Source organism: Rhipicephalus microplus, chromosome 9 (genome assembly GCF_043290135.1).
Source record: "Rhipicephalus microplus isolate Deutch F79 chromosome 9, USDA_Rmic, whole genome shotgun sequence".
Taxonomy (NCBI): domain Eukaryota; kingdom Metazoa; phylum Arthropoda; class Arachnida; order Ixodida; family Ixodidae; genus Rhipicephalus; species Rhipicephalus microplus.
The window spans coordinates 46,142,678-46,168,967 of record NC_134708.1 but is presented as its reverse complement, the minus strand read 5'-3'; the positions used below and the strand labels follow the sequence as shown (position 1 = coordinate 46,168,967).

Below are 26,290 nucleotides of genomic sequence, written 5' to 3'. Positions count from 1 at the left end.
GGCCAGAATTAAAATTTAGAATTGGCTTTATGAATCTAGGTTGGTATTGCTATATATGTGATCTTTGACAAAAGCCTGTCTTAAATCGAGAAACTGTAGCTCATCAATTTTTTGAAACTCCAAAGTGAAACGCTGACATTTCGTTTCCTTTATATTAGCAACCAGTAAAGAGCAATTGTTAATGTCCAGTAGAACTAAGAAGTCATGGACATATCAAACAGCGTGTGATGATAACCAATTCAAATGCTTTTACAGCTGCCCGTCTACATAACCAAGAAAAATATAACTAATTACAGGTATATTCATGATTCAATGCAGATACCAGATTTTTGGACAAAATTATTTCCCTTCCAAGACACAATGGTAGAATTTAGGTTGGCTGCATGAGCTCTAAAAACAACGCAATAGAGATGCCACACTGGCACTGAAACAACAACTCATCATCATCTTCTCTCAAGCACTGCTTTATACACTTCAAATCTTCACATTGGGGCAAACAATAATATAAATCTTTTACATCTATACCAAATGCATTACGGCACAAAGAAGGTTGTTCACTTAGTGATAAGATGATAGATTCTGAGTTAGAAATTCTTAGCGGATCACAAGTCTTCAAACGCTCCGAATTTCTTTGAATATACTCTGAAACATTTATTTACCAAGTGTCTTTTTCTGAAACAACAGCTCTTAGTGGCAACATGAATCTTCACTGAAATAAAAACTGATAGTTTTTGCCTTTTTGCTTTTTTCACACTTGCCGCTACACGTTCCTGATTAAGCGTTAGTAATAGGGCATAAACTTATTCGTTCAGTCACCCGCTTTGTGCATCAATACTTTTTTTTATTAATATATACCCTAAAGGCCCATTCAGGCATTACGCAGGGGGTTTTAGTTATACAATAAATTTGCAAATCAGAACATTGCCATTATAAAATTAAAGTGGTAAACAATGTAAAATACAGTTCCATAGACAAAGATGAAAAAGGAAAAAAAAAATTGTGGCAGGAATGAAAACTCAATAAGATAGACACAGCTATAGTGCAAAAAAATATATATACAGAAAATTGCCGTGAAAAAAATTGCCCCTATCTGCATATTGACCAAAAATGTCGTCGAAAGACTATTGTATTTCGCCTGAAAAGAGTGAATAGACAGAAATATTTATTTGATGTTTTGCACGAGAAAACTGGTGATTGGGATCCTGGAGGTGTTGCGTGAGACATGAGTGCCATCTGGCGGTAATTTCAGAAAATGAAAGGATGGCCTTTGTTATTGTGAGCACGCAGCACGCAGCATGCGTGCAATCTTGGAGGCCATATTTTGTAGATTTCAAGACAGGTAGAAGCACAGTATCGTCTTAGCAAAGCGTAGGAGACTCGCCTTTCCATGCGAAGCGTCGCATTGTCAGCTGCAGTGCTTAGAATTACTTATTTATACCTTTTCTAGTATAAATAAACACAGTGCACAATATCGACGTGTTGATATTATGCCTCAAATATGCTCAATATTTGCTCTTTATTGACAATCGTACAAGTATGAACGCAGAAACTTGAGCAATACTGGTGGATGCTGTGGATGTGGTCGTACTTGAGCCTTTTTGCTGACAGACCGAAATTTTTGCATTGGAGTATCCCAAGCAAGACTTTCATCTTTAAGGAGAAAATATATTTACAATGAAAGAAGAGCAAAAATAAGCACATACATGCACTTACAAACTCACACAGATAGGTAAGTCATATGTCCAAGAAAATATCGAATTGGTTTACAAAGGTGGCACGATCAATGAATCAAGCGATGTCGCCCGGCAGTGTGTTCCAGTGATGTGTGCTTCGAAGTAATGGTGAGTGTTGATACATAATTGTGCGTGCCAAAAAAGGGTGTATTTTGAATTGGTGATCAATATGTTTCAAAATATTATGAGGTGTGTTTGTACAAGCTTCATGAAGGCACATTTACTATGATAAAATGTACGAAAATGCAACAACAGTGACGACAGTCTGCGTTTTTCAAGAAGGGGTAATGAAAGTGAGTGTGTAATATCTGTAGTGCTGCAGTTCCGAGAATACCACTTGGTGATAAATCCTGCTGCTTCATTTTATTTTAATTCTAGTTAATCCATGAGATATGATTGATGTGGGTTCTAGATGATGGATGCATATTCTATCTTTGAACGGACAAGTGTAGTGTATGCTAGCATTTTAGAGGTATAGTTCACCAAGTAAAGGTTTCTTTTAATAAATCCAAGTGCTTTTGACACCTCACTAGTTATGATATTGATGCGCTTATTCTAAGGCAGGTTAGAAGATAAATGAATTCCAAGATACTTAAATAGGGATACTTTTTCAATGGGGAGAGCTTGAATTTCATATTGACTCATTTCTGTTTTATGTGCTCTTGTAAACGTCATGGCCTTCGTTTTGGAAGTGTTAATTTGCCATGGTGACACCAAAATGCGAGTTTATTAGGGTCAAACTATAATGACTCGTTAGCTTGGGTGCTGTCAATTTTTCTATAAATGATGTAGTTGTATGTAAATAATTTGATAGTAGATGACAAACTATGTCCAATGCCGTTGATGTAAATGAGAAACAAAACTGGTCCCATGATTGATCCCTGGGGAACACCAGACTTTGCATGTGAAAGTGAAGATGCATGTCCATCCACATAAATTGATTGGCTGCAGTTGCTCAGAAAATGATTTATTCAGCTTTTTTCCAAACCAGTGGCTACCTTATCATTATGCATAAAGGCATCTAGAGTTGAAAAGAAGCCTTCCTTGTCAGCAACCAAAACATGAAACTTAGCTTCCAGATGCGTCTCAGACAGCATGGACACCGTTGTGAGGAGTGACCAGGCTATGTACAACAAAGGCAAGCTGAAAAAGCCAGTAGGCTTTTTTTGTGAAGCTAATTTACGTGTTTTGGTTACCTTCATGCTACCTTCATTTACGTACTCTTCTATGAACATAATGATAAAAAATACTCATGGATTTAATAACACCATCTCAAGGAAATGAAATGAGAAGAGAGTGTGCTACTGTTGAAATATCTGCAATAAGTGCATAGCGGAGGACGTTTGCAGCTGCATTGCCAATAATAATAATAATAGCAATAATATTATACAAGGCCAGACATAGCCCAGTAAACCTCCTGTGATGGCAGTTCTAACATAAGCACCAAACTAAAGGGCCTTCAAGCCAAGCCGAATTTGTGGCCACGACAAATATGCACAAATTTACTGGTGAGAAATGCTGTGCTTGGAAAGTCAGATATGATATGTGATATGCAAAGGAACATACATCAAAATAGTGCATGTACCAACATGGAAGCTAAGGAATGCTTTAGTCAATGGGAAGAATAAGCTGCCGAGCAAACTTTCTGTAGTCTTCTTTACACTGTAATCTGCCACGAGTGTGACAACATGTCAGTCTATGAGACCTGTGATTTCAATGAAAGAGTTAAACAACACAACAGTTCAAAATGAAGTCAGAATAATGGGTGGCCTTGGATGCCCTCGCTGAACATGCGGAATATACAGGCTTTCAAATTGACTGGTCAAGCAACCGTGTTCTGGTCGAAGAAAACAAGCTTGCATCATGCCAGCACCTGGAATCCCTGCACATTCACACAGCTGCACATATACTCAATAAGATTTATGGAACGCTGACCATTTACTTTTGGTGCTTACATCACGCACCTAGTCATACTTAAATATGATGTACCTTTTTTATGGCTGTCATTCAGAACAATATCAGGTGCCCAAACATCAGTAAACTTTGTGTTATTTTGGTCGGTGTATCCTTTTGTTTGTACAATAAGAAGAAACAGTTATGCATTGCCTTTTTTTTAGGCCTCTTCTAGCTGTTCACTGTAGTTGCAGTCGAAGGAGTGACTTTTTGAGTATTGATCAAGGGTAATGCTTATTTTTGTGATGGTGGCACAGACTGCTGCCAGTTTCCATGAATTAGCCAGGTTTTACCAAAGTTCCTACAGTTTTCCAGCAAGGCACCAAATCCCCGACTTTCCCAGGTTGGTAGACACCCTGCACAAACAAAGATAGATGGCAGTTAACTCGCGTCCTGTTTTCTGTCTTATGCAAGTGTCATTCTGCACTTTATTACCTTAAAAGTACTTGCTGCTAGGCAGGTTGCTATAACATTATTAGGGAAAATTCTAGACGATGCGAATGTGTGGTGCAGTGTAAATATTTTCTGTAGTTCAGCTGCGACCGATGCTCTTTTTCTGTGCTTTTTCATTTTTCCAGTGGTGCTTAGGCATCTATAATTTTCCCCCTTAGATTAATTACCTCCCTGAAGCTATGCATCATCTTGCCCATTAACAACCATTGTTAAACTATTGTATGTGGCATTGTTGATGCAAAATGACCTTAGAGTATATGCTAAAGCTCCTGCAGGATCACCGGCTGAATGTGACAACCAGTTCACCATTTATAGGACCCGAAGTATTAACATTTTCAATATATCTGTCCGCACAGTGCTTCATTGGAGTCATGCAAGCTTAAAATATGGTGCTCCCACAGAGAAATTTTTCTTCCTGTGCTGTGACCAACGGGAAAACTATGTATACTATAATGAAAAGAGATCACAACTAGGCTTAGCTGTGTGATGTCTGTCTCAATAAAAAAGTAATAAATTAATGCAAGTGTGCTTATAGCACCATGGTGTTGCCAGTTTATTACTACATTCGATATGAATCTCTGCTCGCTCCACCATGGTGTTCCTAAGGGTGTACACAGTCTTACCTCTGAGACAGCATTGCCAGAACTAATTTCACTGTCACAATCTTGAACAGGTGTGCAACAAGCATGCGCCAGTGCAGAGAACACAAGAGAAGTGGTCACTGCTTGCATGTTCAAGGTCGTATGCACGCACACCAGACTATAATTTTGCAGTGTCTTACATTTTGAGTGGAGTATACATCGTGATGGCTGGAGCAGTCTCTGTGGTCACTAGCTAGACAATCGCAATGTGCATATTGTTGCTTGAGACAACTGTTTAGGACAAAAAAAGGGCACCGTAGAAAAAAATATCTTTAGGCTAATGTAAAGGCTTGTGGTGAGGAGACTCTCAAAAGGTATATGGTGTGTCATCTTGCAATAGAGAAGCAACATTTATACCTAGTTTATGTTAGTAGGAGTCTGCTAAACATTGGCCATACAAGCTTGTTAATAGAGAAGGATGATGTCCAGAAGATGCCCCCCTGAAATGTTAACCTGCACCGTCCTCCCTTGCCCTTCTTGGTGCACTGGAATTTTTGCCCTATAGGTACTAATTCCTTCAGTGGGTACTCTTGAAGGGCTTCTGAATAAGCTCACTCTTACCACCTGCTTTACCCAAGGGCAAATCCTACTGTTGGAACTTGTTTGCTTGGCAGAAATTTTTAACAGGAAAAGAAGCTTCACTCGTTACACAAATAAAGCTACAGCATTGCAAGATTACTATGATGTTATGTACACAGACCTCCCACATACAACTCACTAAAATGTCACCAATTACCTCTATGGTGAGCCTGATTATGCCTTAAGACAGCATGTAAGTTTCTTGATCCTATACTTTTTAATCAGTACATGAACCTTGAAAAAACAAGATCGTCATGTGCAGTGCATAAAACCAGTGCTGATGAAGTGCAATGATGCCATTGGAAGCATCAGCAAAAGTAAATTCACCCTGCTGGAAAGCAAATTGTGCGTGAAGTTTGTAAATAAACTGTTAACAAAGTCTTCTCCACAACTTCATTACTTCTACTTCTGCAATTTTCATAATCCTGTCTCTTCATACCTTGCTGTCAACCCAAACATTATTGGCCTATGAGGTGTTACTCATATGACCATGCTCATTTAACATACCTGCAAGCCTCAGAGCTAAGATAATAAAATTGAAGACTTTAATAAATTAATGCTCTCTGCTACTCACCCCTTCAAAAAAAATTTTTAGCATCCCCTTCAAACCTGTTTTTTTAAAGACTCAACAGGCACAGTGACGTGACTCATGATAGGCATATCCGGAGCTTGTGGTGCAACTAAAATCTTTTTGGAGCAGCATAAAAGCTGCCTGAAGCTTTTAAGCTAGAGCTGTTGCACCACATGTTACAGGGAACCAGTTCATGAACATATGCATGCATGTTCACTTGGAATTCTGCTCAACATAAACAAAGGCTTTTTGCTTTTTTGCAGACATCCCCAATTCATATAAAGCTACCTAGCGCTTTCTGGGAATTCACATGGCATTTGTAAATGACTCTGGCTTTCAGTGATAGTTTAGCTACAATATTGAATCACGGACTGGTAAGACTATTTATGCATTGTGTTTACTTTCCAAAAAAAAAAAGAGTCTGATTATATTAATGCTTTTATTAGTACAACCTAATCGTTCAATCTGTGGAGAAGTGGTTGCTGTCATCGTTTATGTACAGAATTGTTAGGTCCCTGATTAATGAGCGCTTCATAAAAAAAGGGTTTTGTAACTGGTCCTTACTGCCAATTATTGATTATGGCTCGACAAAATTTATAGTTATGGGGGAGTAAGTAGTTACACTTGGCAAACTGTTTGACATGTACAGTCGTCGAGGTCGAGAAGCCCAGCCGAGACATACCGGAATAGTGGAACACCATGCTTTCTAGGAGAAGTAAAAGTGATTGTACAGCATGCGGTACTGCTGATAAAATTTGCCCACTGTATGGACTTGAAACTTAACCACCTTGTATAAAATATTTTGAAAGTAAACTGTAACAAATAGGACCACAAATAAAAAAAAATAACTAAGTGTCAGTTCTATATGCAGGTACTAAATTACTGTATCTTATTACAGTAAAGCAAGACTGTTGTATAAACACAACTAGCTCATTATTACTTTTATCTGACAGTAACTACAACAGTTAGAAACTATTTGGCTGAAGTCACGTGGTAACTTTTGTAGTATAAGCGGGTTCAAATTGTTAAGAAAGTTGGTGCCCAGCAACGTTTTCAACTACATTGCATGTTCATGTCCACTGTGATCACATCTTCAAATCGCAGGGGTAACGTATGGATTTCAAGCGTATGCCATACACTTGCTCCCTGAGAGAACACAACAACGAAGAGTGCACGCATGCTTAACACAAATAATGAAATTTATGAAAAAGATGTAGCAGGTTTCGTCTCTTGGTGCAGATCCCTGCAGGCACTTACCTAATTCTCACGCCATTTTGCCAACAAGCAGCCCATGTAAAATGTTCGAACATGCGCTATTATGTCGGGTCGTAACCAGTTTCCTCTAACCACCTTGCACTTAGTTCTGGCACGACATACGTTTCAAAGATCTATTTCTTGCAAACGGTGTGAGTAATTGTAAACCATTCTTCCACAGTTATTTTTGTGCTTACTCGATAGCAAAACATGAGCTACAAATTTTCTAAGTTTCTAAAATATGAATGGTAATTGAATTGTGAACGGTAATCTACACCCAGCCTTAGCATATATTTCCTTTATAATCATTTTTAATTTGAGGCATGGCACAAATTTTGAAGTACGACTGAAGCCTCTCATATGCATGTTTCGTTTATTTGAACGTGCCATTTAACAATCTTGAATTAACCCTGCAATGAACTAACATCTGAATGCCTTGCGAATTGCCAGCCACAAAATATATTTTACTAGGTAAATTGTTCTGTGCTTGTTACACAAGCTGAAGATGGTGACGATACTGACTGCCGCATCGTCACTGATGAGGCAGAGGATAGCGCGTGTACAATTTAGGTGCACACACGAGGCCCAATGTCAGTGCTACGTTTCCAATTTAAACACGAGCGCGCGCAATATGTATGTTTTACCGCAATACACAGCGTGCACTTCACCGCAAGGCACGACTGCCTTGCGGCACTGTTTAATTTTAAGAAGACGCTTAAGGTGACAATTTTGAGCGAATATTTATAGTGCTCCCAGCATATCTTCAACTTTATTTCTTTTTTTTTCTTTGTATACACCCACAAGAAAAGGCATAGCTTAAAAAACCGATTATCGTAATCGGCGACAACAAAGCCACTTGGAAAATAACGTCGTGTGAACGAACGCCTGGTAATATTCCATCGCTTCCAACTTGTGCATTTCGTATCTGTCTCACGCAGTTACGCAAGAAGAAGCTTCAATGAAAGTTTTGGCGCAAGCATACACTTCACCGAAGCGACACATCGATCCTTACGCTACACACACACTTACCAGACATACTAGTACGGCATACATCCACAAATAGCATAACACACGGTGTTCATGATCGGGCAAGTCGTTACCACATTGCTTATAGACAGTATTACAGAACGAGACCACGTATCCAGGCGCAGAGGCGGTTTTCGCGAATGCATAAGGATCCCGGCCAAGCAAAGACCACGGATAAATAACCACCGCATGGTAAAGATCCTCACACGTTAGTGAGGAACCTTAAACCTTTCGTTCCCACCACCTAAACGTCCCAAAAGAATTGTCCAACACGGCGATTCTGTCGCCGTCTATTCATAAATTTTCAGCCAAGTCAAGCCGGTTTTGAGCGGCTATTGGGTGAACCGAACGCTTTTGCCTTGAAAAGGTTCGTGCCGCCCGGTGGCAGCAGACGCGGCCTAATTTTTTTGCATTTTTTAAAATTCCAAAGCGTATCCCAATTCCGTGATTACTTTCAATTTTGGAACATGAGCCTAATACATTATCAAGCATTATCGTTATTTACCCTAAAAAAAGACGGGAGAAAAACAGAATATTGACTCACTAAACATAGTTCACGCGCGCGGACCTCTTTGAGAATAATTAAAACGTTAGTGTTCACAAAGTTATGCAATATTGCAGCTTTTTGCAAAAATAGATACATGTGCTGTGTTATTTTATTGCAAGGAACATAAAAGTTTTTAAAGCGTAACGCTACTTCAAGAAGTTGACTGAAGTATGTTCAATAACTTTAAAGCTCGGTGGCTTTGTCTCTCTAGGCTATAAATTTGCTTCAAAAAACTCAGCGTACGGAGGTCCGGTCCGGTTCCCGTGAGCTGCTTCTCCGTCAAGTTCTTTATCGCGATATAGGAATCCGTTTAATTACATCTCGACGGGAGTATTTGACCGGATTCTTTTGCTTCGCATTATTACATATTTTTCCTATAGATGAGGTATATCTCCATGTCGAATTATTTAGCAACACTTGTACTTCGGCGAACTCGTTCGTTGTTTATGAAGGGCACATTCCACAGAAATTTCAGACTATTTGTTCCTTTACGCATGCGCCGGATCAGAAAGAAAATGAGCCGACAAATTCAATACATATACATCATTTTAAAAGCTTTTAACTACAGTGTACTCTATCTTAACTGTAGCTATTTTAGCACTGCATTCAACTGAAGCTTGCTGGTGTGATTTCTCGAAATGAAATTTTGCTGCAGGGCACAAAATTACACAAGTGTAATTTTCGTACAAACATTGCAAGCGCTTTGCCACAAGTGGAATGAAAAAAATAATAATAATAAACGCCATAGTAACATGAGTCACATGAAGACTCCAGCACAAGCTAGCATACCTTTCCCCTAACAGGGAGAAAGTGCAAAAAAAAAAATGTGGAACGCTTCAAAATTTTGCGCGTCATCCTTGCGCAGGGGCCATGCTAATCTTCTCTGTATCGTTCCAATTTTAGTATATGTACTTTGGAAGTACATCCTACTAAGCTAGCATACCCTTCCCCTAACAGGGAGAAAGTGCAAAAAATGTGGAACGCTTCACGATTTTGCGTGTCATCCTTGCGCAGGGGCCATGCTAATCTTCTCTGTATCGTTCCAATTTTAGTATATGTACTTTGGAAGTACATCCTATTACCTTTCTCTCAACTATATATAGCCAGGATATGGGAGGCAGTTCCGAAGCCGTGAGGCTTGTTTTACACACACATATATTGAATTACAACCGTCAGCATTTTGTAGATGGTGCAACTTATTGCAAGTAGCACAATACCTCGCAAGTCCCTTTTATATTACTACTATTTACTTCCACAGATAGAAGTTGTTAGATTAAATTATTTGTCTTTAGAACAAAACGAAGGCATTGGCTCAGTCTCGTCCTCTCGTGGCTGAAGCGCTAGTTAGCCCAAGATGGCGCGTAATTCAAAACAAGACTAGCTTTGGTTGAAGTCAAACTACTACTACTACTACTACTACTACTACTACTACTACTACTACTACTACTACTACTACTACTACTACTACTACTACTACTACTACTACTATACTACTACTGCTACTACTACTAGTAGTACTACTACTACTACTAATGATAATAATAATAATAAAAGTCCCACAAATCACGCACTGTCTTTTCGACGAAACTTATCAATGTACTCACACATATAGCAAATACTTTAGTGCAATACCCACATACGCGAAGGAAATACCAAATGATGGACCATTGTCCTTGATTGGATTGGAATAAAATGTTTTTAAAGGTTATTGGTTCTCATGCATAAGTCCTCCGGACTGTGTCTATGTTTTCTTTAACCATGTAGACCGTGAGCGAAATTAATTAGGAAAAAAATCTGGAATGTTTCACAATTTTGCGGGTAATCCTTGCTCAGGGGCCATGCTGATTACTCTGTATCATTGTTTTCTTAGTATATGTAGTTTGAAAATACATCCTTTCGTTGAACCATGGATTTGACCACCGCTAAGGAGTGTTGAACTCTCTTCACTATTTGCAGTTTTTGCACTGCAACCATTAGAAATCTCTTCAGAGGTATCGTAGTAATCAGCGATGAGTTTTTTCTCATTAATGGCTGTTTATATGCACCACTAAATTCCTGAAAAAAACGACATCGTTTAAAAAAATGGCAGATCCCACAGTGGCAAGCGATCATAACCGAAGCACGAATGGGAAAGGCTGATATGTCACTTTGGATTGGATTGGATAAACTTTTATTATATGTCACTTTAAAATCTGCGCAATATTACGAGGTGGTGATAACTGATGCCGTGCATGACTTCCGTGTCATGATTATCATGTTTGGATGTGACGTTTACCATCGTCATCTATTCACGTCACGTGATACGAAATTTAGTATATGTGGAGCTAGCGAAACGACCGCGAGCACGCTATGAGCGCGTTACGTCGTCATGTTTCAAGTGTGGATACACTTTATAAGCGACCCCAAACCATCCACCGCCGTCGGCGGCGTCCGCAGTCTTCTCTCTATCTTCCTCTGATATCAGCTGGATTATTCACCAGCTTACAAAGCTTTGCAAGCTTTTCTGCGGCGGAAAAAACAACAGTGACCCCAGCGCGTTCACCGATTTTTTTCAGCCGATGCGACACGTTATGCAGATAAGGAACTGCAACACATTTCATGGGAACAGACGCGCTTTGAGGCTGAGATCACCCTCCTTCATTTTTAATTTGCTTCAAAAGTTTTTCCGCAAATGCAGAAATCAGGGCGCTCGAGTAAACAGCGCTTAAAAGGCGCTCTACCTGTGCTTTGAAACTGCATTGCATCAAGTGCGGGCATGACCTCTTGAGAGCGTTTACCAGGCAATCTTTAATGATACCCCTTTCCACCAATTTTGAATGAGCTGAGTGGAAAGGTAAAAGGGGTTTACCACTTATCGGTGATACAAGCAGCACAAATGATTACTTCTAGGACAGAGTGTTAGGTCTAAGAACCTAATCGAATTTCCATACGGTAACTCATGAGTAAGTTCAAGAGGATACAAGTGCTTCTTAAACAAATCTACAAGACTAAGGACAACAACTCCAAAAACAGTATCCAAACAATCAATAAATACAATGAAATCATCAACAAACCTACAGACCTTCACAACGAGAGACAAGTCGAGATCTTTTTGAATGTGGCGATCCTTATGCGCGAGAAAGATGTCACTCAGGACTGGTGCCAAACAAGAACCTATGCAAATGCCGCTTTTTTTAATTAAATGTTGCTCATTCCAAGACGCAACCATTGACTTTAAATAAAATGAAAGCAATTCCTGAAAACCATGAACTGGCATACCGGACGCATTCTGGAAGTTTATCGATCCAAACGAATAAATGCATCCTTCCAAGCACTGGAGCACTCCGTTATGTGGAAGTGAATAATATAGATCTTTCACGTCTATCGAGAAAGTCTTCAGTCCTTTGTCATTAGACCTTAAAAACTTAATAACCGCCTCAGAGTCTTTTACCAGAAAAGGATCGTCAATAGTTAAAAGGTTAAGCTGTTCTTGTAAAAACAAGGCGACCTGTTTTTGCCAGGTCCCATTTTCAGAAACTATTACCCGCAGTGGGCAGTCAATCTTGTGCGTCTTAGCAGTAAAAAAGATGTCAAGACTTAGCTACTTTGATTTGTCGACTGATTTTGACACTTTATCTAGGCCGAGAGAGTTGCAAAGCCTTTTCGCTTTTAATTTAGCTTTTGCTATAGAAGAGTGGCTGGGTTTAAAAACAGAGTTTATAGCCATAGTGGTTTTGTCCTTAAACAAAAGGGAAGGCAAAACAGCAAAGCCACCTTCTTTGTCCGAACATGCAGATACGGGGCAAATTTTCTTCTGATACTGTATTTACTGCAAGACTATTTTTCATTCACTTCCCTATAACTGATATTTCGTTATATCTTTATTCGTTTTACTGAGGTTTGAGTGTAAGATTTGGTTTGGTATCATCACTATTCGATCGGTATTCGAGTCGGTTCTAAAGTTGATTATTCGTACATACCTACCATTGAGTCTACACCCCATGTTGTTCAAGCAGTAGCTTTGAGTCCACAGTGCATACAAACCCTCTTTGAGCCGTGCTATTTGTTGTATACACTCTAATACGTGTCCGCAATACGAAGACGACACGCGTGCGAATGATCAGTGCGGTATCCCTTACAAGTACCATGCATAGATTGCGAAGCAATATAATTTCGATGGTGAAACGGGCAGGAGTACTACCAAACTAAGGCTTGCAGATTTAGACCATGCAATGGATTCTTATACTGAGCTTGTTGAACACTGCTCAACAGAGAATAGCTTTGGCCCGATGAATACGACGATGTTGGCTCATAAACCAAAACGAAGAGGGAGGGGTCTTCTAGAATCGTGGTTCATTAGCAAGGACGCAACAGCAACTGCCTAATTATGAAATGGAAGCGCACAACGTAGAAGCAGACGGAAAGACAGGGACAAGCGCTAACTACCAACTGAAAGTTTATTCGGAAAAAATATGAAATATATACTAAAAGATGATACAGTGTCAAGGCACATACGATAACACCAAAGCATAGACCAAAAATGGCAACACCGATAGAATATCTTAGTGCGTCAGCCCTACCTTACCATCGCTTACTGTGCTTTACATTGATTAGTTAACTTCTACGGTATCTGCTAATGTTTAAAAACGCTAGCTCCTTATCGGACAAAGCGATTGATGGTTTGCTGACGCAAGCCCCGTGCTCCGCTATGTGTGCTGCTTCAATTATAAGCCTTGTGCGCTCATCTTTGTGCTTTTGGAGAACTACTGTCTTATCAAATTGTACTTCACAGCCACATCTAGTGACATGCTGGGCAAGATAACCATCATTGCCGCTACGAACATTGCACGCATGCTCACGCAACCTGTCGTTGAGGCATCTTCCAGTTTGCCCAATATAACAGGCACCGCACGAAAGTATGATCATGTAAACTACGTCACTAATGCAGTTGACAAAACGGTTCCTGTGCTTTGTTTTACACCGCTGTTCCCTGTGTCTAGCGCCACATGTCAGTCTAGCCAGCTGAGAAAGCTTGTGTGGTGCAGAGGAAACTACACGCACTCCCATGCGCTGCCCCACCTTTTTCAGGCGGTGGGTAACCTGATGCATGTAAGGGACAACAGCTACTCTTTCTCTTTCTTTTTCGTGGGTCCTGTTGTCACGTCCTACTGCACCATGTCCCTGGCCATCTTTAGCTCTCCGTTTTCTACGGATACTTTCGGCCACGGACACCAAGACCGCCTCAGGATACCCTGCTGACTTAAGCCTAGCCACCTGATTGTGGAAGCTGGCCTCCATTGAATGCATACAGGACCGGTCAAGTGCATTAGTGAAACACGTACTCACTATGCCTCTTTTTACAAGTTTGCTATGAGCCGACGTGTACGGCAGAAGCGGTTTCCCCGCGCGTGGCTGGAATTCCCAGCAGGTATGTTCAGCCCTAAACGTAAGCCTGAGATCCAAAAACCTGATTGACGAGTTTTCCGGCATTTCATGGGTCAATACAAGTGGACCAAGGTATTTCTTAAAGAGAGACAACACATTATTGGCATGAGACACAAAACCTCGAGGATCACACTTCATTATGACTAAAAAATCATCAACAAATCGAAACACTTTCTTCGCTGCAGTGCTCACTAATTCTTGATTAACGGCCCTGTCCATTTTCGCCAACAACAAATCACTCAATATTGGGGCCAGACACGACCCAATCGACACGCCCTGTTTCTGAAGATACACGTTGTCATTCCACTCTACATATGTGGAGTTGAGATACATGCCCAATAAGTCTAAAAAACCACGCGCACTCATTCCTGTGCTGTTCTGAAATGACACTCCACCGAATTGGTCAATGCATTCTTCAATACAAGTGAGCAACGCATCATGAGGTAAAGAATAGTAAAGATCTTTAACATCTATTGAGAATGCCATGAGACCTGTGTTAAACTCTTGTCGGAAAAATTCGATAACCTCATCCGACTTCTTAATTAAAAATGGGTCATTAATGGTGAAAAGCTTCATCTTATCTTGCAAAAACACGCCTACATTCTTTTGCCAGGAACCACACTCAGATACTATAACTCTAAAAGGTACATCAGGCTTATGTGTCTTAGCTGAAAAGAATAAGTTCAACGAAAGTTTATCGCACCTATCGAACTTTTTCACTAAGCCTTCTAAATTGAGTTCTCGGCACAGGTCCTTTGCTCTTGCCTTCACTTTTCGCAAATCGATGCCGGTGAACGTATCGAACACGGTACTAATGGCGGACTGCGCTTTTTCAAAATACTGCCTTTTTGTAAGCACTGCGAAACCTCCCTCCTTGTCTGAAGGCACCGCACAAAGTTCATTGTCAATTAGAAAGTTGATTGTCCGGCTTAAAGGCAGGTGACTGCTGACGGGCTTACCGCGTTGAAGTATGTCCAGTCCTTCCGAGATGCACCGGCTAGAGTCTTCTTGAGGAACCTGACTAGATACACTTCTAACAATGGCTAACAGGTCCGGGGGGTCTCGCTTCTTCACAAAGGCGAATTTTGGGCCTAGGCCTAACGTCCTCTGCACAAAGTCGGGAAGCACCACTTTACCAACCAAATGCACTGTTCTTTCACTCTGGAAGGACTGGACATACTTCAACGCGGTAAGCCCGTCAGCAGTCACCTGCCTTTAAGCCGGACAATCAACTTTCTAATTGACAATGAACTTTGTGCGGTGCCTTCAGACAAGGAGGGAGGTTTCGCAGTGCTTACAAAAAGGCAGTATTTTGAAAAAGCGCAGTCCGCCATTAGTACCGTGTTCGATACGTTCACCGGCATCGATTTGCGAAAAGTGAAGGCAAGAGCAAAGGACCTGTGCCGAGAACTCAATTTAGAAGGCTTAGTGAAAAAGTTCGATAGGTGCGATAAACTTTCGTTGAACTTATTCTTTTCAGCTAAGACACATAAGCCTGATGTACCTTTTAGAGTTATAGTATCTGAGTGTGGTTCCTGGCAAAAGAATGTAGGCGTGTTTTTGCAAGATAAGATGAAGCTTTTCACCATTAATGACCCATTTTTAATTAAGAAGTCGGATGAAGTTATCGAATTTTTCCGACAAGAGTTTAACACAGGTCTCATGGCATTCTCAATAGATGTTAAAGATCTTTACTATTCTTTACCTCATGATGCGTTGCTCACTTGTATTGAAGAATGCATTGACCAATTCGGTGGAGTGTCATTTCAGAACAGCACAGGAATGAGTGCGCGTGGTTTTTTAGACTTATTGGGCATGTATCTCAACTCCACATATGTAGAGTGGAATGACAACGTGTATCTTCAGAAACAGGGCGTGTCGATTGGGTCGTGTCTGGCCCCAATATTGAGTGATTTGTTGTTGGCGAAAATGGACAGGGCCGTTAATCAAGAATTAGTGAGCACTGCAGCGAAGAAAGTGTTTCGATTTGTTGATGATTTTTTAGTCATAATGAAGTGTGATCCTCGAGGTTTTGTGTCTCATGCCAATAATGTGTTGTCTCTCTTTAAGAAATACCTTGGTCCACTTGTATTGACCCATGAAATGCCGGAAAACTCGTCAATCAGGTTTTTGGATCTCAGGCTTACGTTTAGGGCTGAACATACCTGCTGGGAATTCCAGCCACGCGCGGGGAAACCGCTTCTGCCGTACACGTCGGCTCATAGCAAACTTGTAAAAAGAGGCATAGTGAGTACGTGTTTCACTAATGCACTTGACCGGTCCTGTATGCATTCAATGGAGGCCAGCTTCCACAATCAGGTGGCTAGGCTTAAGTCAGCAGGGTATCCTGAGGCGGTCTTGGTGTCCGTGGCCGAAAGTATCCGTAGAAAACGGAGAGCTAAAGATGGCCAGGGACATGGTGCAGTAGGACGTGACAACAGGACCCACGAAAAAGAAAGAGAAAGAGTAGCTGTTGTCCCTTACATGCATCAGGTTACCCACCGCCTGAAAAAGGTGGGGCAGCGCATGGGAGTGCGTGTAGTTTCCTCTGCACCACACAAGCTTTCTCAGCTGGCTAGACTGACATGTGGCGCTAGACACAGGGAACAGCGGTGTAAAACAAAGCACAGGAACCGTTTTGTCAACTGCATTAGTGACGTAGTTTACATGATCATACTTTCGTGCGGTGCCTGTTATATTGGGCAAACTGGAAGATGCCTCAACGACAGGTTGCGTGAGCATGCGTGCAATGTTCGTAGCGGCAATGATGGTTATCTTGCCCAGCATGTCACTAGATGTGGCTGTGAAGTACAATTTGATAAGACAGTAGTTCTCCAAAAGCACAAAGATGAGCGCACAAGGCTTATAATTGAAGCAGCACACATAGCGGAGCACGGGGCTTGCGTCAGCAAACCATCAATCGCTTTGTCCGATAAGGAGCTAGCGTTTTTAAACATTAGCAGATACCGTAGAAGTTAACTAATCAATGTAAAGCACAGTAAGCGATGGTAAGGTAGGGCTGACGCACTAAGATATTCTATCGGTGTTGCCATTTTTGGTCTATGCTTTGGTGTTATCGTATGTGCCTTGACACTGTATCATCTTTTAGTATATATTTCATATTTTTTCCGAATAAACTTTCAGTTGGTAGTTAGCGCTTGTCCCTGTCTTTCCGTCTGCTTCTACGTTGTGCGCTTCCATTTCATAATTAGTCATGTATCACCAACTCGCCCAATCAACCATTTTAGCAACTGCCTACCATAAAACTATGGGTAAACTGGTGTGCGCAAATACAGACACAGAAAACAAGAGACAGAGATTGCGCTTGAACCTGCTTCTAGTTCTCTGTGTCGTCTGTATTTGGGCACACCAATTTACCCATAATTATGAACAAACTCGCCCAGCTACAAGTTTTACCTACCAAAAAACGCTTGTGAGGACATGTGGAACTAATGAACTGATTGACATCCTCTTTTTTTATTATTATTATTGCCAGAGTATGCTGAGAATGTCACCTGCATATGAGGCAAAACACCTGCCATTTTCTTATTACTTGAATTAGGTCTGCGTAGACTTCTGAATATTAGTCACAGAAAAGTTTCAATTAGTTCACTAGTTCACAGTACCAATTCGCGCTACAGTTCTGTAGCCACCTGTCGAACACCTCAGCACGATTAGCGCGGTGCCTCAATCAAAGGAATGCTCTGGGACACCAACAACAGAGCCAGAAGCTATTCCACATTCAGTATTGTTCCGGTATTCTAATCTCACTGCACCATACTCCAATCGTAATTGTCATTCATCGCCGGTCACATGCGAGGCCCGTAGCATTCAAAAATATCAAAAGCAGTCACGACACCTGCTTAATTCCTGAAGATTCAGTGACCACGCGGAAACACAATATTAGTCACGCTGTCGCATGGCGGGCCTGAATGTTGCAGTTCAAATAAACCTTGCCATTCCTTCCCAAGCTCACGACACTCGAGCAAATAGTGGTCTTTCCTTGCAATTCCCACTTTCCTTGCAATTCGAGCTCAATGACGTCGCAGAGTCTGACCTTGTGGAGTTATGCTCGTGTACGCGCCGATCCCGTCGGATGCTATGAAGCAAGCAAGTAGGAATAGCACAGAGGCCGCCGACTTATGCAGGCTTACGTCGCGCTAAGCGCAACTTTTTAAGAGCGTACTCGTGCTTAGTTGAAAAAACAAACAAACAAAAGGACATTATAGATCCCATCGGCAAAGAGGAAACCGGGCGGGGCAATCGCCGGCAAATTCGCGAGGCTAGATCTCCCAGCTACATAAAGAATCCTAATCCCTAATTAGAGCTAGAAGCTGAAGTGCCGAAAAAGGGTATACACAATACAAAATTTGGTACATGTGAAACTAGCGAAAAGGACGGGGGCAAACTATGAGCGTAGCATGTAGTAATGTTTCACCTGACACGCATATCATATTGATCATGTTTGAACGTGTCATTTACTTTCGTCTATTCATGTCACGTAATATAAAATTTGGTATACGTGAAGCTAGCGAAACGACTACTAGCATACCCTGAGCGTGGCGTATAGCCTTGACTCCCATAGCATGCATGTCACGATTTCCTGGTTAGGGCCTATCACTTAGGTTTGTGATGCAGTCATGTCATACCATACCAGTTTTGCAATATCACGTGAACAAAACCACTACAAGAGTGACAAGACCATGACTTGTAAACCATGACATTGAAGATGTACATCTCATGAGTTTCATGTTATGACTAGTAATTTATGCTCGCAATACAGTCATGTTATGTTATACAAATTTTGGTGTAGATTCCATTATCGAAACGGCCAGGAGAGCTAAAAGTCATAAGGGCTAGATAGATAGATAGATGACAGATAGATACGACCAGTTGCTGAAGCTCACTAATAAATGCTTTGCATTTGTACTTTTCCATGGTTGCTCAGGGTGACACAAGGAGAATTATGTGGAAGAGTTCGTGCTCAGACAATGAAGTCAGTAAATTCCGATGCTGATGCACAAGGCACGAAAGCTGTTTCGGAGCAGCGTGTCAAATGGTCAACAGCTGTAACTATCCATCGATTGACCATGACAGTCACAGGAAGCAAGCCGTACAGGTCAACGCCGACTACCTCAAATGGTTCTAGCGGTCAAATGGTTCTAGTGGTTGTGATTGTCCGCTTTGAGCCCATGTAGGGAGCTTGCGACACTGACAAAGGACGCAAGAGGCAACGTACTTCGCTACACTGGCGGACAAACACGGCCAGTACTAGCTACATCCGATGCGGTGTCAGATTCACCGCATTATTGCTTTCCGGCATCCGGGGTCTTTGCGAGGGCTGAAAGCTCTTTTGGAATGCTGAAAATTTGACAAAGCTGCTGCTTGAATTGTGTTCGATTTGTGGTATCAGGCTCATGGTTGAAAAACGTTTCAATGACGCCTCTCCGATAAAAATAAACACGGCGAAGTTTAGCTGTATCATCCCCGTTATTCGTTGCACTCACTCGGTTGTGAGTGCACCTAAGAACCTTTTCTCCACATCTTCACCTCCAAGGCTGACGAATGTGGGCGGATCATGCTGGTGCCCAGTGTTAATTCCCGGTGGATAGGCCGCAGTTGTTGGGGCCATGGAAGTATATGCAGGAGCACCGGTTGGCTTGTCTTGGGAGATGTTACAGGACACCTAGTGCAATCGGCGACCTGAGCAGAGTTCCGGGAGGTAAAGCTGGTGGCGAGAGGACGGAAGATCGATGAGCAGCCTCCACAACTTGTAATATCACGGCTAATGTGATCTTTATTAGGCTCCGAAGGCATGATAAAGGGACCAAACTCAAGGCATGCACAGATCACAAGCAAGCCGAGTTCCCACAACCGATGAAGATGGCGAACACTCATGATGATGAACACGTACAAAGAAGAAAGATATGCCTAATGAATGCCCGCAATATAAATGAAAAGACCTGAACTTAGTAAGCTGTTAAGCCGCAACACGATTGATTTACTACAGATAGTTTACAAGTAAACTCCCAGCACGGTCTTCTGCAGGGGGGACATTCCTTTTATCATTGTCTTCTCCTCAACTACGACGGCAGGCTTATTGTGGAAGGCTGAAAGGTCGAAAATACGAAAAGCGTTTAACATCCGCTGACGAGTGTTGCTATCGAATATTTTACATAAAAACACAAGTAACTGTAACAGTATTTTCTGTTACCGCAATTGTGTAAAAAAAGCAACAATGTTAAAGCTACAAGTTCTTATAATCTAAAAGTAACTACTTACATTGCAAGTTACTCAAAAAGATAACAAATTACCGGTAATAAGCTACTAGTAACAAGTTGCTCCCCAAGACTGCTCACAGGTTATTAGATGAAAGCATCAAAGGGGCCAGCAGATGTAAAGGGGTATGGATGGGTTAAGTAACAGATAATGAAATCAAATAAAAATTGAGGTGAATTGAAGTGGTAAAAATGTGCAAGTGATTCAAAAGTTAATACACAGCGATTTAAATATTAAAACAACTTAAAGGCAAACATTTATACATGACCTCATGCATGAAGCTTCACCATGTCGCAGCAGTAATCGTGTCAAGGCAAAAAAAAGTGAACAGGTAACAGTGCAGTCAAGTGAAATTGTCAATAAATATAAGTGCGTCATGACAGCATACCCGTTCACAAATGCTATCCTGAAAATTAGCTAAGTGAACTGTATTTTTTATAGTATGTGCACAATGTGACACTAAAATAATAACTTTGTATTTTAACATATGTGGACATGAACTAAGTTGACAGTCAAAAGAGCATTTTACGAAATAAATTAGACAATACATAAAAATTATTTAAGAGACTCACCAGGGGCTAGTATAGCAATACCTTACTAATACTCTTTTTTTATTATGCTTTCCCAATGCCAATAATTCGAATATCGTTATCAAGTAAACTTGCAGATAATTTTTGTTAACTTATATATTATGCTTTCCAGATAGTGCATTTTTTCTCAATTTATTTGCAAGTGTAATAATGAAGTTGTAGTGCATATAAACTATTGGTGCTAAAAAAACGCACAGTTATGTACATAACATGCTTTCATAAAAGCCCACCGATACAATGAACTACTCAATAGTAGTATGACCATTCCTCATTCACTCCTCAAATGCTTTGGACGAGCACAGCTCTTCCAGCCCAAGCTGTGTCACCAAACTGCTTTGAACGAGCAGCACTCGTCCTAGCAGAATAGGCACTCCCTCGTGGCATTCAGGCAGAAAAGTGCACATTTACAGGTTACATTGCCTGTCGTTCACTAAATGGTAGCATTTGATCAAGGATTTAGCTTTCTCCTGAAGCAGAGCGTGGTATATAAATGGAAAGGCGGCGTACTTTGGCAGCAACCCATGAATATATAGCTAGCCTGTGAACACAAAGAAGGAGCTATTCGTTTTCGTCATCTCCTTCGAGTGATGATGATCCGAGTACACATATTTATGTGTTGCATCCGAAGATGAAGACAGCGATGATGGTGAGTGAGTAGCTCCTCCGGTGATGGTGAGGACAGCTCGGACGTGAACATTGCGAGTGCCCGCCAGTGAAGCCGCCTTGTGTTACTCGACGTATTGAAATTTCCCCCAGAGCACTGAAGCTTTCCAAGTGAAATACCCCAAAGGTGCTTGGGCTACACAAGTGAAGAAAGGTGTGGCGCCTGTATTGGTTTTGTTGATAAGGTTTTTAGTTTTATTAGCCCCAGGTAGCTGGTTTTCTATGTAACGTTCAGAAATAAACTTTTTTCTGTTTGTTTGACTAAATAAATATGAGGTGAAAATATTTTTTTCAAAATCAACTAGGTACTTTTTAGTACAATCAGAATCAATATCAGTGATAAAAAAATGGTCTTCTTTCGATCAGAAATTAAAAAAAAGAGCAGTTAAGGGATTAGAGTGCCCACTTTTTATATTGCTTCAATCATACCGATAAAATTCCAGAAGTAGGTTATTTACAAGATCTTAGGGTAACTAGCACAAACACACAAATGAACAGATCTACTTTCCAACTTAATATAAGTATAACTGATTATACCAAACCAATTTAATGGCCAGAAAACTTGAAGAATGCTTCAGGTTCTACTTAAACAGTCGAACACCATAGCATAAGTGGGCCCTGTGCGCATCACCTTCTCAATTGCTAGCGTGACTTCGGTTCTCAGCCTGTAAACAAACGAAAGAGTCTCTGCGTAACATTGGTCATTTCAAGCTATCTTAAAATGTCTATACTGCAAGCAAACTTGTTAAGTGCCCACAATGTCATAATTTCTTCTATTTTATAATACCCAAAGGGTCTATTATGCATCCGTAGGGCTATACACGAACCAACGTAGCAGTTCGCTCTGTTGATGCTTTTGCTGATGGAGCAATGCATGATGTCTTTAAGAGCTTTGCAATGGATGGGCATTTAGAACACCCGCTCTTTGCCCGGTTTACATCTTCTGATACCTGGTGCAAATCTATGCTTTTGCCACACAATACTATTACATGCGACAAGACTACTTCTACTGCATGGAATTAATATAGTGCTTTTTTCCTGAAGCAATTGCGAGCGATAGCTTGGCTTTGTGGGAGAGCACCCGCTTGCCGCAGATGGCCTAACATAGATGCTCACTCGTACCAAAGAGTTTTATTATTTATTTTATTTGCATACATGTCGATTTTTCAGTCAAAGCGAAGATTTTTCGCAAACAACTAACGGCATTGACGCTGATGCCAGAATTTCTGTGAAACGAGGTCTTTAATGATTTCGTGCTAACATTGAAGCCACCAACATGTGGCTAGATTTTGAAAGATAATATATGGTAGTGCAGACAAAGAACACGGACAAGAGAAGGCGCATTCACGACAACACAGCGCAAAGGTGCCTTCTCTTGTCCGTGTGTTTTGTCTGTGCTACCGTATATTATCATCCTACCATACCAACAAGCCCAAATCGCCACCCTCATTAGATTTTAAAATTACTTATATAGTTACTTATACAGCAAACATTTTCTCTTGGCGCACAACAAGGTGAAATTACAAATTTATCCGACACGCTTGTGCGGGGCACCACTACAAATAATAACATACACAAAATCCTTCTTCACAAACGTGCCCCTCAAATCATATCAAAATTTTCACTCCACCCAACATTATCTACCAATACACCCAACATAATCTCTTTTAACTAAATTTAACATTATCAGAGTCACTGAAGTATATTCACATTTGTTTGCTGTATTCATACTCATTTTTCTCTAAAAAGTTCTCTTCACTTTTAAAATCATTGTCAAGACAGCAATGGCAGTAAAGTGACCAATGCACTTGTAGTCAGAACAAAGGGCCTGTCATGAAAAGATGCACCAATTATATAATGCAATCACTAGTCTACAAAGTGTTCACTCACAAATAAGTATGAAACGAAGGTATTTATGTTGTGTGGCACAGCGCTTCCAGATCTTGCATAGTGCGACACACTAATCTCGTCAGGACTGCTTCTTCGTGTGGCTAGTGCTGCAGAAGCATATGCTTGTTTATTCTTGCCAATACCAACGTGACCTGGAACTCTGCAGACTATAGTATTCGAAGTGCTTTGGTACGCTGTAATCAAATACTGTTCAAGACCATTCAGGGCCGTATTTTTATGAGGTTTGCCCGTGTACAATGTACACACAACACTTCACGAACCTGTAAATACAATTGTTTTTTTTTTTTCAATATTTCGCCTGACAATTTCTTTAATGACATATTAAATTGCACTTGCCTCCACATTAAAAATACTAGCACGCATGCGGAGTCTTTGCAAAGATGCAGTAACGGGCCCAACGGCAGCTGCAGCTACCAAGAACCGTACCATGGCGTAAAAAGGGTAGAGGATGGAATATCCATAGCTTGGACCTCATCCACTGGTTAGCTCCAAACCCTAAGCTCATGAAGACGAATTAAAAGATAATACATTCAATGTAAGTTGAAAAGCCAGAACCAGAAAAGTCCATTTCAAGTACAACTAAGATGGACACTGAAATGAAGTCTGCACAGAAGACGTAAAAACTAAAACAATCACATCTAAAACATCTGCGCATAAATTGTACTTTCTACAATGAATACTTGGTTTCAAAGATTAAAGGAAAAATATTTTTTTAGCCATTCTGCAAAAAACTACAGTAATGATGGCGATTCATTTCTAGAAATGTGCATTATGTAAAAGGTACAGTACAAGAAATGAAGTTTACAAGTATGAAAAAATATGAATTGCGAAAAGACAGTATATTTTAAGCTAGGTAAAAAGCGTCTCTTCAAATGAAGAAATATCTCTGGGCAAAAATACACGAGTGCCACTAACACGTCTCTGAGACAAAGTTTCACAGCTGCGCCATATCATTGATTAATAAAACTAGTTTTTATTTAAAGCTCTAGCACTACACGGCTGGATAACGCCCTATACGTGTCGTACTGCAACGCGAGTTGAGCGTCCAATGGCCGTGAGTGGAAACCCATACCACAGAACACCTATAATCTTCCCGTACTACCCGAGACCCGAGCTCACAAGCCTCGCACAGCTCTTTTCACATACCATCCGACACATTGCAACCACAAGCCATCTGCCGTCCCCTCTTTCTGTCGGGCATCAGAGATGGCGCTTGTTCGGCCTGACCACACGCTTCAGTTGCAGCGCGTCAGTGCGTGGCTTTTTGACACGGCTTCGCACCCGCTTTCCTTGGAGAGAGAGAGAGAGAGAGAAAGCACTTAGCTACGCCAAGCTGCACACCCTTTCTCTCCACAGGGAGAGGACGCGAACCCACATCAGCAAAGCCACACGCTGACGCGCTGCAACAGATGCTTGTGATCAAGCCCTAAGCACGCTAAAGCATTGAGAAGACCTCCAACACGAGAAAGGCGACATGTTGCGTTACAATCGATATCCCGCACTAGGCTGCTAGGTGCGAGAGGCTAAGGTCACCCAACTCGCCCGTCACCCTAGGATCGCGTCGGAAAAGAGAAATATTGTTGGACATGTGGGACGGATGAGTAGGTAGAAAAGCTGCGCAATGGCGACATGCAAACCTCAACCACCACAACATTTACGAACAAAACCTTTAAAGACACTAACACGCAATAGTATTAGCATGTAAGAAAATACATATTTGTGCACATAAATGTATATTTTATACAGTATCTCAAATGGTGACATCTCGCCCTCCTGCAGACAGCCTCAAACTTTCATATACGTAGGACTATAGGCGTGCACACAGAGATAGGGAGGGAGGCAAAGGTTGCCACATACGTTGACTTAATAGGTGGGGAGGGCTGTGAACTCCCACCCCCCTCCCTGAAGGGGAACCCTGCAAAGGTTTACATTTATGACATAAGGTTACCCAACATTTCCTCACGATAGCCTCCTTATTCGTTATTAAGGGTAGCTTCAACGAATGTGTCAAACTATGAAAATATTTTACGGATGCCTTTTTACTACCAAAAAGAACTTTTATGATGACGTCCACGTTTCCGATGCAACCTTACTGTTCAAGTTGCATGGCGAAGCATATGTTGTTGCAATTTATGAAGACTAGTTTGGGTTTTGGTAAAATAGAAAGTTTAATATACAATTGCATATTCTGTCCCAACTTCAATGTTGCGCTCAATCAAATATACAAGAATTAGCCTTTGCTGCACTTCATTCAGATGGTTTTTCTAACCTGAACTGTTTCCGAAGCCAAGAAGTGTGGCACCGAGCCACTGGGACCATGTGTAACCGCGTTTTGCCAGCAAGATCTCACAGCCCAATGTAGCGGCTAGAATGGTGGATAAGTCTCGGCCGTTCTGTGATATTAAAAATGAGGTGCCCTGCTTGAAATTTCTTGGAAGTCAGAACTACCACTACAGGAGGCAGCGGCCGCATTTTCGAGGGAGGCAAAAATGCTGTAGGCCCTGGTGCTCAGATTTGGGGGCATGATATAACTCCAGGTGGTTGAAATTTCTGGAACCCTCCACTACGCCATTTCTCATAACCATATAGTAGTTTGGGATGTTAAACCCCAAATGTTATTAATACTATCATTAAGAAATACCACTACAATACTTTTGTGAAATAGC

The 26,290-nt window shown here is 41.1% G+C and overlaps 1 protein-coding gene, 1 long non-coding RNA gene and 3 other non-coding genes across 5 annotated transcripts in view; all 5 read right to left on the bottom strand.

The window, feature by feature from the left end:
- Positions 1–19,813, bottom strand: part of LOC142772252 (uncharacterized) — a 74,109-nt gene extending 54,296 nt beyond the window's left edge. Inside the window, exons 1-4 of the mRNA XM_075874446.1 lie at positions 19,689–19,813; positions 15,141–15,394; positions 14,947–15,059; positions 11,618–12,337 (exon numbers count right to left, since the gene is read on the bottom strand). Coding sequence (XP_075730561.1) covers positions 11,618–12,337; positions 14,947–15,059; positions 15,141–15,394; positions 19,689–19,813 — 1,212 coding nt within the window. The remainder of the gene's footprint in view (positions 1–11,617; positions 12,338–14,946; positions 15,060–15,140; positions 15,395–19,688) is intronic.
- Positions 1,498–8,458, bottom strand: LOC142771721 (uncharacterized). Its single transcript, XR_012886100.1, has 3 exons — positions 8,214–8,458; positions 3,840–4,042; positions 1,498–1,650 (listed from the first exon to the last, which is right to left on the bottom strand). It is a non-coding gene; the product is annotated as an uncharacterized LOC142771721 (long non-coding RNA).
- Positions 9,578–9,680, bottom strand: LOC142772363 (U6 spliceosomal RNA). The gene has a single exon (XR_012886336.1). It is a non-coding gene; the product is annotated as a U6 spliceosomal RNA (small nuclear RNA).
- On the bottom strand, positions 9,727–9,829 carry LOC142772362 (U6 spliceosomal RNA). Its single transcript, XR_012886335.1, has one exon. It is a non-coding gene; the product is annotated as a U6 spliceosomal RNA (small nuclear RNA).
- On the bottom strand, positions 10,546–10,647 carry LOC142772367 (U6 spliceosomal RNA). Its single transcript, XR_012886339.1, has one exon. It is a non-coding gene; the product is annotated as a U6 spliceosomal RNA (small nuclear RNA).
- Positions 19,814–26,290: the final 6,477 nt, after the last annotated feature.